Here is a 15,338-nt window from a genome sequence, read left to right as displayed (position 1 = left end):
ATAGCTTTTCCTGTTTTGCTATGTTTGATGGTCTATAGCTGTTAAGAGTGGATTGTCTGGCTTATCATCAGCTCTCCCAAGTTGTTGTTTTGCCATTCTGTCTTCTGGGGCTTAAATTCTAGTGTGCCTGGATGAAAAGTTTTTCTTTTCTGTTTGGGATTCCCCCCCCCTTAGGCCAGATACTTAGTCTGATCAATCTTTCGTTCAATGATACTTACAAGGGTTTTTGTTTTCTTTCTTTTTGATTTCCCTGGGAGAAAGAGATAGCTTTGTTCATGTTCCCATGCTAGATTTATGGATGTATTTGAGAGGAAAACTGTTGCTTGCTTTGCAGATGTTCTGTGTTACAATAGTATCCAGTCTTCCTTGAGCTAGTAAAGGTCCATTATAGCCAGAAATATTTGGGGTTCTCATATTCCCTAAGACAATCAAACTTAAAAAAAAATTTTTCTCATGTCTGCAAAAATACATCCTGTCTTTCCATTTATATCAGTGTAGTTTCCATATGTGACATTATGCAAATACCTTTTTTCCATGAACTGGAGGGGTGTGGGGTAGAAAGTGTGCATTGAGAGATGTCTCCTCCTTTTTTACTTTTGTGTCTAATTCTATTCTACCCAAATAGACTTCCTGGGAGACTGTAGGGGGAAAGAAGAAAAGCCTTGGAAAGGAAGGTTCAGAAAACAAAGAGAACAGAGAGAAACGAGGGGACAGAGAAGTGAGTCGCGGACGGGGAGGTTCCAACAGACGGGGAAGAGGAGGCAGCCGTGGACGAGAGTGTACGTATAGGGATTAATTTTTAAAGATTGAGACGCTTTTCTTGCAGCTGGAACTGACTGAGCTCAGAGCGAGTGCTTAATGGAGCAAAGTCCGTCCGACTATAGCTCAGCGTTGAAGGGATCATAACTTATTTGTACCACAGGTATGCTTGATCTATCTATGTGACTTGGTTTTGGGATGGTCTGTACTTGTTCAGAGACACTCAGTTTAACATAAGTCTCTGTTCTTGTTTGATGAATTGATCTTGTACAAATTGCTGTTCTTCATGTCAGTTTTAGAATTGGCTCTTTGTAAGTCTGCTTGAGAACAAGTATGTCGCTGCACAGCTGATACACTTTTTTGTTTCTTTCAATGAAAAAATTATCCAGCTTTGACTCCATCTCCTTTTATGAGTGGGAGAACCTGAAGATGTTCTCATCTTCTCATAAGGGGAATGAAAACACTGGGATGATTATTAATCTCTAAATATATTTCTCACATAAATCAACCAAAGGTGAGTTTCTGCAACAGAGAAAATTCATTGTTAGTTGAAACATTGAAAGCTTTGCTACAGTTGCAATAATATATTGTAAAATAGCAAACTGATGTTTCTAAGTTACAGTCACAATAGGTCATGATCAGATACATGTTGCTTTTTTTAGCTAAGTTTTGTCACCGCTCTCAAAGCTGTGCTCATTGTCTGTATTGGCTGTTTGCCACACTGATAGATGAGAAAAGAAATCAGAATGGATACAATATGTTTAGCTTTGCACTTATAAGCAGGAGAAACATTTACAATATTAGCCAACTTATGTTATTCATAATTGGAAGATATTCAACTATTGTGCCAATATAGATGTTGTGAATTTTTGTAGGATAGAGTAATGTCAAGATGAAAAAATGTTAATAAAACATGAAGTTGGACTTAGAAAAGTATGAATTAGATAAATCAAAATGAAAGCAAAGGGCAAATTTTTTTACCAGAGACAGATGCTGCCTTTCTCTTTTTGTAAACTGTAATTAAAGGCATTTCAGATGGTTACGAAATCTTGTTATTTTCTTCCCAACTTTATGTCCAAGCGTTTTTGATTTTATTGTTGCCATTAGGAAAAATGCAGTACCAAGTCTCAGCAGTGAGTGTTTCAGGAGGCCAGTTTTATTGGTTTTTTTTTTCCTCCTTCTAGCCAGCTGTGTTTCAAAGCACCTTGTCGGGAGTTTTTAGGCTGCAGACTCTTTTTAGTGCCTTACCTTCACCTAGTCATCATCCCTCTGCTTTGAATACAGAGGAGAAATCTGTTTCCATGCTTGTACAGGAATGCAGTATGGGCAGAAAGGAGAAGAGTTGGTGTTACTGGTTATCCTTTATTTTTTCACTGTTGACAACCAGTGCATTATCTAGGAAACACAGAATAAGGCAGCTGCATTTCCTATCTCATTAAATAGTGTAGGCTGCAAAACATGACACTTGCAGAGGTTTGTCTCCTGATGGACTTTTCCTTCTTATATTTTGCTTCCTAATTGTCGAGTATGAAGGAAACAAGGAAACTTAAGTTGTTTGTAGCAAGGCCTCAAAAAGGGGTAATTGAGATCTGTTGACCATCCCACTTGAAAATTTTGCCTTTTGTGTTGAGGGGCTCGGGTTAAGCAAATGGCTGTATTGTCTCAAGTAGCAGTCTCTAACACTTCTCTTAAGCTGTCCTCTCTCCACAGTTAGAGCTGAAGAGAATGGAGTGGACAACAATCAAGGAGACAGGCCTTCAGACCGTGGGAAACGTGGCCGTGGGAGAGGTGAGATGGTGGCATTGTTGTGGGACTGGCTCTGCTTTCATGTCCTGGAATGGAACTCTCCTATTTGTTTCTTTAAATGCTTCTTCTTAATCATTTTTTGTTTATCCTTTAATTCCATACGCACTTCAGCCACCTTGTACTCGGGTACATCCCACTCCCTTACCCTTTATTATTTCTTGGTCTTGGAACAGCTTAAAAAAAAATTGTCAGAGATTACTTCTATGGTAATTTCCCGTGTGGCAGGCTGCTGTGCACTGGCTATGGAGAGCTGTTTTCCCAGACTGACTCATACCAGCCTCTTGTGAGTGGGAGTGTGCTCACTCAGGGTTCCTCAAGATGTACTTCAGCAGCAGGAGAGCACAAGATTCCATCTGTATGGCTCTTGGGGAAGGATTTGATGTATACTTGTACCATTTCTTTGGCGTGTCTGTTTGTCAGGCTTGCCTTCTGCTTTTGTTAGCGAATCAGAGAAAGAACAAGCCACCTTAGAGACATTTTGCTATGAAAAGGAATTCGACATGGAAGAGTTGATGAGAACTGTGGAGAAGGAATACTGTGGAGTTTTAGGTACAGCTCCAATCCTGTCATGTAGAAGAGGTGGGATAATGGATTGGATGTGGAATCAGGTGATGTGTATTTGAATTGGATTTTCACTGGTTGGGGTGGATACAGTCTTGTTTTTCCTTAAAGTCAGAGGAATGAAAATAAGTAATCCATGTATGGTGCAGATTATGGGTGGATGAGTGTATTAAATAAGTTAAATTGACGAAATGTATAGTAGAACTAATGGACTTAGTAAGTACTGTCAGACACAAGAAAAATTCTGCCTTCAAAGGACTCCTTTCTCTTTGGAATGTTGGGTAACAAGGCATTCAGAGACAGGCACATCCAGCTTCATTGTCTCCAGATCTGCATCTTGAAGATGTACGAAGATGCAAAGAAGTAACTTCCAAAGGTTTGCGTATGAGAGTGCCTGTGAATCAGCAAAAACCCAATGGTGTTTGTAGAGAAGTAGCTCTGCAGGACAAGGTGTGATGTAGTTCACGGCTACAATTTTTGGTATGTTAACAGTTTACGCTTTCAGTAGATAGAATGTAAGTCTTGCAATTACTTATTTTATAAAATAATCCTTTATTATCAAATTATAAGTATAAAAGTAGGCCTTTTTAAAAATGGTTCAGTAAAACTTAGAGATTAATTTCAAATGAAGTGGTTTTTTGCTTTAACCTTACAAATCATACACTGCTTTTGTTGTCAAAGCTGTAGCTTTCTAGATGAATATCGTATATCTCAAACTTCATAATCGGATCAAACTGACCTGTCTGGCTGAAGAAATAGAAACTTCAGAGAGTTTCTGTTCACTGGCTTCATGTACATAGTATTACTATATGTCTTCACCAAATATTTTAGACTGTACTGTGAGCAAAGAATATATTAATGAAGTGTCTGTGATAAACCTGTTGGCCAACTACAGGATCATTATATTACAAGTGTGTGTATTCCATGGCAGGAAATACCTGATTAATTTTACAATGCAAACCTTTGAAATCTTCAGGGAGTTTTAGAAATTTGTGTAATTCAGTTCGTATAATTTCAGGGATATGTGGCCTTTTCTCTTTGGATATTAGTAGAAATAACAATAAAAAGCTTCCTGCCAATTCATTCTGTAGTCTTTCTTTTCTGTTACACAGAATAGTCAAATGAGAGATAACCTACTTCAGCTGAAAGTAAACAGATTGCTGGTAATCACCACAGAACCCATTTTTAGAAATGTTTAATGTAGTGTATGTGTAGAAATCTAGGCACTGGATATGAAATAAGGGGTCAGGTAATTATCTAAGCAACACACTCTATTTTAAGCTACCTTCTCAGACAGGAGTTATCTTACTGGCTGCCTTCTAGGAGATTTGCTGGGCCATCATATGTATTACTCCTTCAAGGTATAAAAACATAATTTAAAGAAATGATAAGCAACTGAAAATAGCTAAAACGTGATTGACACAGAGGTGACAGTGTGCTGTTTACTGAGAGGGAAAAACTCTTATACTGAATATTTGATATTTGGTGTGTAAGGCACTAGTTTTATCTGACAGTAGATCTTCCATTAATGACCGTGTCATGTTCCTTGTAACTTCATAGGGTAGTAGGTAAACAGAGTGCAAACGCCTCTGTGTGCTGGTATGCAGGGCATCAGGGATTTGGAGCATATACAAATTATTGACTGATTAGCAGAAAGCAAAAATATATCACAGTGTGTGTAACAGGACATGTCTCAGCTATTAATGCTCTAAGCTAAATCTTTGCTTGTTAAACTAAGGGTGTAAACTTTGCATTGAAGTCAGGGAATATCTTGTTTTAAGATGCCTTCTCATCTATGCTTCTTTCTAGAACCAAATTTCTTGCGTGAGTTAATTTAAATGTAAGAAATACTGTAATGGTGATGAGCAGTAATTGCATCAAAGTGATTATATTTGTCAATATAACAAGGATTTGCAACTGTCTAGAATGGAATCTCCTAAAGAAATTAAGGAGGCAGATTGTTTGTGTGTAGGATTATCAGCTATATCAAACCATTTTCTTATTTGTGTTTTAATCACCTGCAGTGTTGTATACAAGTTGACAAACTTTATAAGCACAGGTTGTTTTTAAGCTCCTTTTATTTAGGGTTCTTGCATCTTCAATTTTAAGTGCAGGTCTGATTCTCCCAGTTCCTCTACTTCATATTGAAAAGGATACAGAGAAAAAAAAGGGTGTAAACCTAGAGAAGGCTTTTGAAGGTACTGGGAAGTCTGCAGGTATGGGGTGTGAAGAACAAGTAGCCTAGGATTTTTCTGCCTGCGAGAGAGGACTGTGTGCATGTATGGTAGAGCTCTGTTAAACTTCTGGGGGGGCATCAATTGATCACACCAAGCATGTATGCAAAAGAGATAATATTAAATGAAATCGGCAGGTTACAGCTTCAAGATGAACTTAAAGAGTTGGTTCTTCATACATGAAGTGAACCTGAGGAACTCCTTTCAGTAGGATGATGTGGTGCAGGAAATGTATACATAAAAAGTCTTGGAAAGGAAATTTCATCCTAGAAAAGAACCACAGGCAAGAAAAAGAAAAACCACCAAAGATTTTGTTGTATGTAAATTATCTTTGACTAAGGAAGTCAAAGCCACAGATAGTTGAAGATAAGGAAAACATCCAAAGAAACTACAATGTGATTTCAGTTTATGTGCTCTTCTCTGGATATCTAATTCACCATGGCTTATAAAGGAATAACAGGTAGTAACAGGTAGGTGGGCTTTTAGGCTTTTTTTTTTGATTCAATATAGAAATTGTTATAGACTCACGTATAGTAATTCTCCTGGTTTGCAAAGGCAAGATAGATTTGTTGCTTGTGCTTCTGTTTATCTCCTTACTTCATTATTCCAGAACAACATGAGCATGCCATAAATGTGGGTTCTGCCAGGGATTATTTTCTACAAAACCAATATAAAAATGAAAGTAAAAAATGCTGTGTTTTAATTCTAACTCTTGTTTTGTCTGCAGGCTGTATAGGAAAATAAAACAGCTTTTCCTTCTCATAGATATCTGATTATAGTCCAGTTTGTGTTCTTGATCTCTTTTCATTGTTTTTAGCATAAGAAGTATGCTATCCTTGAACAAATTGAATTTCTGTACCCAGAATTCTTGTATAAACATTCCCTACGTTTAAAAGCCCACTTGGCACAGGATATGTCTTGGATTTTTTTTTGCCAAAACCAGGGAGAACATTGTATTTTTCCAAAACATGAATGTGGGGCAGACCTTCTGGAAGTCAAAATTTTAAGTTTGTTTAGTTTTGCTGTGCCTCATTCTGCGTTATTTAAGAGACTTGGTCATGTACTTTTTTTTGAGATTATCATAGTTTGGTTGTACCAAGTCAGTTGTTTTCCTTTAAATGTCATTTTAGAGTTGAAAGTTTTCAGCATGAATTGTAAAAATGCTTTCTAGAGTAAATGCAATATATAAAACTGATTAATTGCTTATAGCTTTATGGTGACTAGTAAAGACAAAAGTAATTTGAATTATTAAATCAGTTGTTTTGGTAATATGGAGTATCTAGAATACAAAGTTTCTGCACTTTGCCTCCTTACCTCTTACGGCTTAATAAGCCTCTGTCAGTTTGGTTCTGCTGGGAGGGTGGCACTGCCAGAGCAGAGACCAGGGCAGTTCAGTTCCTATGTAGTCAGAGATAAGCACAAATTTATAGTGTTGCTTGCCCTTCCAGTCTGTATTTCCTTTTTCTTGCAGCTGTTCTTTAGGCCATTTCTTAACCTTGAAATAACTTCCTCTAATTTAAACCCCGAAAATCTGAATTTTAAAATAAAGCAGCTGTGTTGCAGTGGAAGGATTTAGGTCTACAAGCTCCGCGGACTTGATTTTCTGCAGAACAGGTTGTTAATTTAATGGGCTAGTCCCATCTGAGTTGTGCTTCTGCACACCTTTCTCGTGCTGCCATGAAGTGTGCATTTGCTTTGGGGGAAGAAATGTTGTGAATGTGGAGAGCAATTCTTTTCATGCATGGATGGTACCAGAGGGCAGAAGTGATTGTGATGAGTGTTTTGAACTAGTGGGTTTTAGTGAAAACAGAAAAACTTGCCTCCTCCTTGTGTTGGGTATAAGTATTGACCTTTCTAGAATTGATTCAGGAGAAGAAAAATGCCAAGAATAAGGCAGCAATTGACAGTAGTAGGAGGTTCCTTTGAGAGGTACAGAGGCATCCCTTTGGTGAATGTTATGCTTTCTAGAGAGGTGCACTCCTTACCAGGGATGTCACCGAGACTACCAGGCTTCTTGCAGTCTACTGACTGCTACTTCCTGCTGTTGTTTCATGTAGGCACAAGGGGTACAGCCATGAGCAGTCTGAACATCAAGGGGGATTTCAGAGCCCGGGGTGTGGCCATAAGGCACTCTGGAGCAGCCAGTTTTTGCAGGTAGTTTTTTCATCCATCTTCCCAGTCAAAAACAAAGGGTGTCAAAAGGGTCAGTTGTATTTGGAGAATCGGCAGGTGGTTATAGGCCTTGTACCACAGCAGGGGATTTCACTTCTTAGACCGGAGGACTCTCTTTGAGAAACCTGGGAACTGATGTGTTCCATCTGTCAGGGAAGGGGGTGGGCAACTTTGGTCATCCTGGCTTCGTAAAGGGCTAGTTGTGCCTGACCAATCTGGTGTCCTTCTGTGATGGAGTGATCATAACAGTCAACAAGGAAGGGCTGGCATCATCTATCTGGACTTCTATAAGGCCTTTTACATGATTATGCATGACATCCTTATCTCTGCATTGGAGAGAGAGGGATTTGAAAGGTGAACTTTTTGGTGAATAAACAATTGGCTTCATCCAGTTAGTTGGATGCATCCAGTTAGTTGTGGTCAATGGTTCTATGTCCAGATGAAACCTGGTGTCCTGGTGAGGGTCATGTCCCTCAGGGCTCTATCTTGGAATGGTGCTCTTAAATTAATATCTTAATCACTGACAGAGTGAGATTGAGTTCAGCAAATTTGCAGATGATACTAAGCTGAGAAGTGCAGTTGACACACCTGAAGGATGGGATGTCATCTGAAGGGACCTGGACAAGATTGAGGAGTGGGCCCATGGGAATCTCGTGAGGTTTAACAAGATGAAGTTCAAGATGCTGCACTCGTGTCAGGGCAATCCCAGGCATAAATACAGACTGGGGAGAAGAATTCCTTGGGAGCAGCCCTACAGAGAAGGACTTCGGACTTGTTACAGATGAAAAGCTGTCAGGAGCTGGCAACATGTGTTTGCAGCCTAGGGCCTTTGGGGCTGGTGAGTAATGTGAAGGTCAGGAGCAGCCTGGGCTGCAGTGATTGTGAAATGGTGGAGGTTGAGATGTTTGGTACAGTGATGAGGACACAAAACAAGCTCACTGCCATGGCCTTCAGGAGAGCAGAATTTGGCCTCTTCAAGGATTTGCTTGGTAGAGTGCCATGGGATAGAAACCCAGAGGGAAGTGGGGCCCAGGAAAGCATGTTAATATTTAAGGATTCCTTCTTCCAAGTTTGGGAGCAGTGCATCCCAACCAAAATAAAGACAAAACTTCCCCAACTGCATGGATGAAAAGGAGGTCCTGGACAAACTCAAACACAAAAACAAAGCCCAGAGAAGGAGGAAGCAAATAAATGTAACCTGGGAAGAAGAGAGAGGTGAGATTGTCTGAGCAGCTAGGGTTCTGGTTGGGAATGCTAAAGTTGTATTGCTGGTGATAAAAGGAAGACAAGGGAAAATTTGGGCCCTCTCTGTAAGAAAATGGGAGACCTGGCTAACTGGGACATGGAGAAGCTGGAGGCACTTAATAACTTTTTTTGCCTTGGTCTTTTCCCACAAGATTTCCAATCATATGAATTACAGGACGTAAAGGCAGGGGCTGGGAGAATGAATAACCATCCACTGTAGGACAGGATCAGGTTTGAGACTCTTAGAGGAATCTGAAAGTGCACATGTCCATGGAGCCTGACAAGATACATCTGTGGGTCCCTGGGTAAGTGGAAGAGGAAGCGGTTATACCACTGTCCATCATATTTGAGGTCCCACTGATGAAAAAGGGGTAGCATAACCTCCATTTTAAAAAGGGAAGGAATGCAGACCTGGGGAACTAGAGGTCAGGCAGTCTCATATCTGTGCCTGGCAAGATCCTGGAACAGATTCTCCTGGAAGTTAAGGGTCTTGGAAAGTGAGGTGGCATGTGACAGCCAAACTAACTCTTCCCCCCCCAAAAAAAGGGTCAGGCAACATGTTTGCTGTAGACAGCAGGGTTTTTTGGTGGCTTGGTGTAAAGGTTTTCTGGCATTTATCAAGGTGGCAACTGGTTTGGAGGGCTGATCTAAAAGTAAACAAATACTGTTTCCTGATAGTTGTTTGGTGCTCGTTCACTGGAAAGTGCAAAACTGTCAGTGCACAAAAGAGCAGAGCTTATGATCACTAGGGAGGATGATCACAATTGTAGTAGTTCTAATTTAAATGGGTTTAAATTACTGTGGGATTGCATGCTTAGTATTTGGGTTCCTGCTGTAAATTCTGAAAGCTTTATTTGCTCACTGACTCTTCAGTCACTGTTAAAAAGCATAAAAAGTTTGTAGATGCCCTGTGGGCATTCACAGTTGTTTCATTACTAACTTCTTTGTCTTAAAGGACTGTACTTTCTGTTTTAAGGCCATTTTTAAATTTTGACAGCTGAGAGAAGTAGCTTTCTTGGCATGAGAATTTAAGGATTTATTAGTGTTCTGATTGTGTCAGAGAGAGTATTATCCCTTTCCATTGGCATCTTGCACTAGTGACCATGATGTATGAAATCCTGTGAGTTAGGTGGTATTGCAGTGGTGAACTGTCCCACTGTCCCATATTTTGAGTTAATTTTTCATGTGTTTTATAACTTTGAATTTAGTAATTTCGTACTCCCTTTTGCCTTTATTAAAAAGGTTGTTGTGTGTTTGTTGATAAAACTTAATTCCAGTTTTGACTGAAAGCTTAGACACAGCATTAAGAAGTTAAGGGAATCCACTTGAAATTCAAGTTCAGAATTATCTTTCAAAGTGATCTGGTATAAAAAAATGCCTTGCTGGCTAGTAGTCTAAGGCTGTGCATGGAACTTCAGGAGAAGCATTTTTTCTTTTATGCAATTTCTAAAACTGTTGCTTATTGATGTTTTTAATCCATTTTATTGTGTCCATTATGGGGATGTATCTTACTTATGCCTGCTTGCTAAAACATCACCTTCTCTTTAGTGTGCCAAGGTTGTTCCTTCAGGTCTTTGCACTTGAGATACTGGGGTGACTTACATCCTCTTGTAAAATCTATTTCTTCTTTCATGACAGCTATTTCAATTATCTCTCTGTACTTTGTCTGTCTCACTCAAAACTGTTTCTGGTTGACTGTTTCTGTGTTTTGTAGCTCCCAGTTGAACTTGTACCTCAGGCTGTCAGAAAACTGTTGATTTTGCTTCTGCACAATTTCTGTAAATGGTGTTAAATGCTCTATTGATAGTGATTAAAAGTAATTTATTACATGATGGCCCATACCATATCCCCAGATAAACTTGTGTAGCTGGTTCTGCTCTTAAGAAAACTTATTGGACAGAAAGGTAATCCAGAGTGCTCTGATTTTGGCAGAGGATAGCAGAAGATAGGTAGGCTGATGAAGAAGGTTCAGTGGACAAGTTGGAAGCAGTTGGGTACAGTGGGGTTTGGGGCACTGTTGTTTGTGGCAAAAAGCATGTGGTCTTGGTAAAGAAGGGGGTAGCAAATGCTGGGCTGCAGCAGTTGTTGCTTGTTGCATAACCTGTGTCTGCCTTCTCTCCAGCTGGTTGTGAAAAGAGAGCAAAGAAGGGAAGATAATGTAGACATAACAGAGCTGGTTAGTGTCAGACTTAAGCTATTCTATGTTCTTATCCCAGCAAAATGCTGTGTGTTGCTGAATGGGAATCTTTCCTCTACTTTGATGCCTCTAAGAAATCTTGAAAAAGTAGGTCCAGAAATGTGTTTTGTCACTAAAACAGTGAACTCAGGTAAGGGGAATAATGAGTGGTGAGAGCAGGAAACAGAAAGTCATTCAAGTAGAACTTTCATAAACTGGTGTTACCATGTCCTGGAGGCACTGCACTTGCTCAGTTTGCGTGGTCTCCTGAAAGTAAGAAGTAATTCTGATCCAACTTTGAACATCCTGTCATGGGTAGTTCTGATCTATGGGCATCAGTGATTTTGTGATTTAGGATTATCATTTTTGTGTGCTCTGGTAAACTTGCAGTTGCTTGGTGACTTATAATTGCCACATAATTTTTCATTAAAATAAACATGGTTTTGTTCTCAGAGTGCAGCTTTTGACCTCCTTCGGTTCTTGTAATACAAAATAATATTCTCACTCTTCCTCAAAAAAACCTGAACAAACTGGGTAAGCCTTACATAAAACTCTGAAAAAGGTGGGGAAGGAAATCTATGCAGAAATCTATTGCCTATAAGAAATATTTGGTAACACTTTTTGTAGACATTTGCTTGTGTATTCTTGAATAGCACGAAAATTTTCATGCCTTGTTGACAGTATACGATGTGCAAAAATTACTTGTATCAAAAAGCTCATAAATTGAGGCTGGTAATCAAAATTTGAGAAGACAAATACTTGGTTTTGTCAAAACAAATGAATATTTTAGTGGGTGATAACCAGGAAGATTAGTTATTTGATTTAGGTATTTTCCTGTCAGTAACTGTGATGAAGGGTGAGGTAGACAGAATGTGTGATCAGAGATTGACAAAAGCACAGGAGTGTGGACTGGTGGTCAGAGTTAGAGAAGGAAACAAATGGAGTATGTCAACTGTTTCCTCACCAATAAGAAGTGACAGAGAATTGCTTGAAAGATCAGGATACTCAAGGAGGCTGGGATTTTAGAGCATCTTAGGCAAGAGTGTAACAATACAGACAAAATTTTTAACAATGTCTAATAAGGTGGCAATAGTAGTGTTTGGGATGAGTCTTTAGGTAATTTCTTTTAATGGCATTTAGAGCTACTTCCTGAGACACAGAAAAGATGGCAGATAATTGAAGATCCTACTGAAATTTAGGGTCTCAGATGAACCAAGGTTTATTTGAGTGTGTTATGGAAGCAAATTCGGTGTGGGAATTTGGGAAGTAAATTATATTTAACTTCAACTATGGTAGTTTTCTTCAACTGTGGAATTCTTTAATGTGACAGACTAGTGACTGCTGGCTCCTCTGCTGTTGCTGTTAAATGGTGTTTTCTCTCCTAGGGTTTGGACGTGGCAGAGGGAGAGGAGCGGGGAGGTTTTCAGCCCAAGGCATGGGGTAAGAAATATGCAGAGCACAGATTTTGGCAAGGATCAAACACAGTGGCAGTATTTATTGACAATGTTGCCACTGTATGTGTGGATATTGCTGTATGCTTGATAAACCAATATAGGTGCAAAAATTGAAAAATCTCTTAGGTGATTAATGGAATATTTTTGTCTTAAACTAGTGTTTCTAACTAGGCACACCTGTAGAATCCTAATGTATGTCTATTCAGTGTTACTATTTCAAACTTGGAGAGCCATACCTGCTATCAGTAGCAGCCTCATAGTGCCTTGGAGTTTGAAATTGTGTGCTACTTATAGTCTTAGGTAAATTTTAAACCAGATTTATTTCAGTGTAATGTAGAATGTGCAGTGAACATATAAAAAAATTGAACATGGCAATTCTAAACTTTGTGCTGTTTTTGAGGTTGCACACTTTAGCTGTTTGGACTCATATGGACCTTAAAACAGAGTCAGAAGTTATTCAGCAGCTTAAAAGTTTGCTGTCAATTTTGTTGGAATGACTTGGCTTATAAAAATGTAGTCTCTACTACTTTCATTCAGTGTTTGCCTTTAATGACACTTCATGCAACATCAGTAACGTCATGATGAACTGGAGTCTTGTTCTACTTCTCTAATAATTCTTCTTGTTCATACTTGCAGATTATGAACTAAAAAGAGGTTTTTCTTCAATAGTGCTTTTTCACCTTTTAGCTGCATCTGTGTATCTTTGACATTGGTGTCAGCAGAGCACTTTGAAATAATCTTACTGGTGCTATGAAAGGACATGATACTGGTCACTTATCAGTCAGCCACCTGCTGAAAAACTTACCTGTTGAGAGAGTCTTATCGTTGTGTGTATAAGCTAATGCTTTATAACACTGGGAGGAATTGGGATGCTGGTTTTTCAGGAATTTATTTGGTTCAGTGTCTCTACAGGAATTTTGTTTACCAGTCTCTTCACTTTTTTCTCTTACTCTCTTTTCTCCCTTTTTATCTCTGTCTGCTCATAGAAGAATTTTTTTTTTAATTAAGAGCTGAAAAGATAACTTATGTGGAAATCAAGATGTTAACTCTAATACAACTTCAGCTAAAAATTATGACACTTATGCTCACTGAATGACCCATGTGTTCTCTTCCATTTCTTAACTTTCAAAACTCTAGGACATTTAATCCTGCAGACTATACGGAGTCTTCTGCCACTGATGGCTTTGGGACAAAGTCAGAGATCTGGGAGACTGGTCAGAATGATGCAGATGATGGAACTGGTAAGATGCTTCAAGAAGTGGAAGGATTGGAATGAAGATCTGTAGCATATTGCAGCTATAATAACCATTCTGTTAGTGTTCAATTCACTTTTGAAAATTTGTATACATCTCTTGTGACACAGATGTTAGGTGATTTTTGAATTTAGCTGCTGCTGATGTGCAGAGCTTGAGTGTCTCTCTGGTGAGAAGGAAGGCAGGCATTTTGCAATTCTTTTGTTATAGTACCAATAAACCCTTGGGGGACAGAGGAATTTGAAGAGTCACTGCAAGAACCTTGTATGTAAAGAAGTCTTTAGATATCTTAATACTGCTTAAGATCTCACTGAATGTAGTTAAGGAGCGTAAGTCCTAGAACTGATTGGTCCACAGGCTTTAGGCATTAGGATGTGAATATCTAAGAAGAAAAAGAAAAGAAAAAGTTCACGAGTATGAATTCACTCAGTGACACTGGGATGGCTTTGGAAGCTCCATCTGCACAATGCAGATATGTAAGGATGTGAGTCTCTGGATGGAGAAGAGTTTCAAGATCTGCAACTTCTGAAGACAAAAATTACTAACTAAAGCACAAGTAGGCACTTGAATTGAAGCCAAAAAGCCGTTGACCTGTCTGAAGATCAAGGCAGATGTGTGTTTCTGTATGAAGTTTCAAGTGAGAAGTACACATTTCCAGCTAAAGGCAAAAGACTGACATAGTTTGGAAAAGGAACCATTTGGCAGTGGTCTCATGATGATTCAGAAATGAGGGTGGCCTGCTTATATGTGATGGAAAAAATAGGATATCTTGCTGCTTCCTGTGTTCTGTGATAGGAGATGAAGGCAAAGTAAACCACGTGTTAGAATGGAGAAAGTCATGCATGTTTTTGTCCTCACTTGGGAGCCATTGAGTGTATTTCTTTTAACTGCAGCAATGGATGACTCTTCTGATCTCTTCATTGGTGAAACCTACTCAGGTGATTTTTCATCAACTCCTGTGTCAAGTGTGGAAGCTGGTCCTGAAGGGCACAGTGTGCTCTGTTGAGCTCTGCTGTGAGCACTTGAGATACAGCTTTCTAAATGTCTTACAAGCCATTTTCCACTTAACTAGAGAAGACAATGGGCTCAAAATTTAGGGAGCCTTATTAAGCAGCTGTCTTGTCACTCTGACTGCCTTCTCAACCAGTGTGGAAGAGTGGCTTTGAGTATATTAGTGGTTGTTAATGGGAGCATTCTTGCTAAATATGGTATCTCTCTAAGGAATTACTTCTTAAATTCCTTGGTGCTGTAGCACAAACAGAAATACACCTTTTGTTTTCACTCACATTAGTTTTTCAAATAAGGAAGATAACTAATGTCTTGAAAATTCCTTTGGGGATTCTTATGTTATTGTTTGCTACCTGTTAGCAAGGGGCAGGGTATGTTATCACAAGCGTTGCAAAAGCTATAGGTTAACTGACTAAACATCTGCAAGAAAGGTACTAGGAGATTGGACCAGAGATAGAAAATCATGGGTTTGTTACTACTATTGCAGATGTAAGGATATAGCTTACATAGGACTTGTGCTTTACTTCCAAAATGAATTCAAGTGTTCTGAGACTCAGAATAGCCTCTGTGTCTCTGTTACAGCAGCCTCTGTCCTTGTAGGCAGAGGCAGAGCCTCCTTGTCCTCCTTACTCAGTGTTAAGTAATGGAAGAAATCTGCTTAGGAATAAGA

General features: G+C 39.1%; 1 protein-coding gene across 1 annotated transcript in view; it reads left to right on the top strand.

The window, feature by feature from the left end:
• UBAP2 (ubiquitin associated protein 2) overlaps window positions 1–15,338 on the top strand; it is a 170,752-nt gene that overhangs the window by 30,969 nt on the left and 124,445 nt on the right. The window contains 4 exon segments of the mRNA XM_084225407.1: window positions 626–779; window positions 2,470–2,547; window positions 12,339–12,393; window positions 13,545–13,648. Coding sequence (XP_084081533.1) covers window positions 626–779; window positions 2,470–2,547; window positions 12,339–12,393; window positions 13,545–13,648 — 391 coding nt within the window.

Source organism: Fringilla coelebs (genome assembly GCF_963513975.1).
Source record: "Fringilla coelebs genome assembly, chromosome: Z".
NCBI lineage: Eukaryota > Metazoa > Chordata > Aves > Passeriformes > Fringillidae > Fringilla > Fringilla coelebs.
The sequence above is the reverse complement of the archived record's forward strand: the minus strand, read 5'-3'. Positions and strand labels throughout refer to the sequence as shown.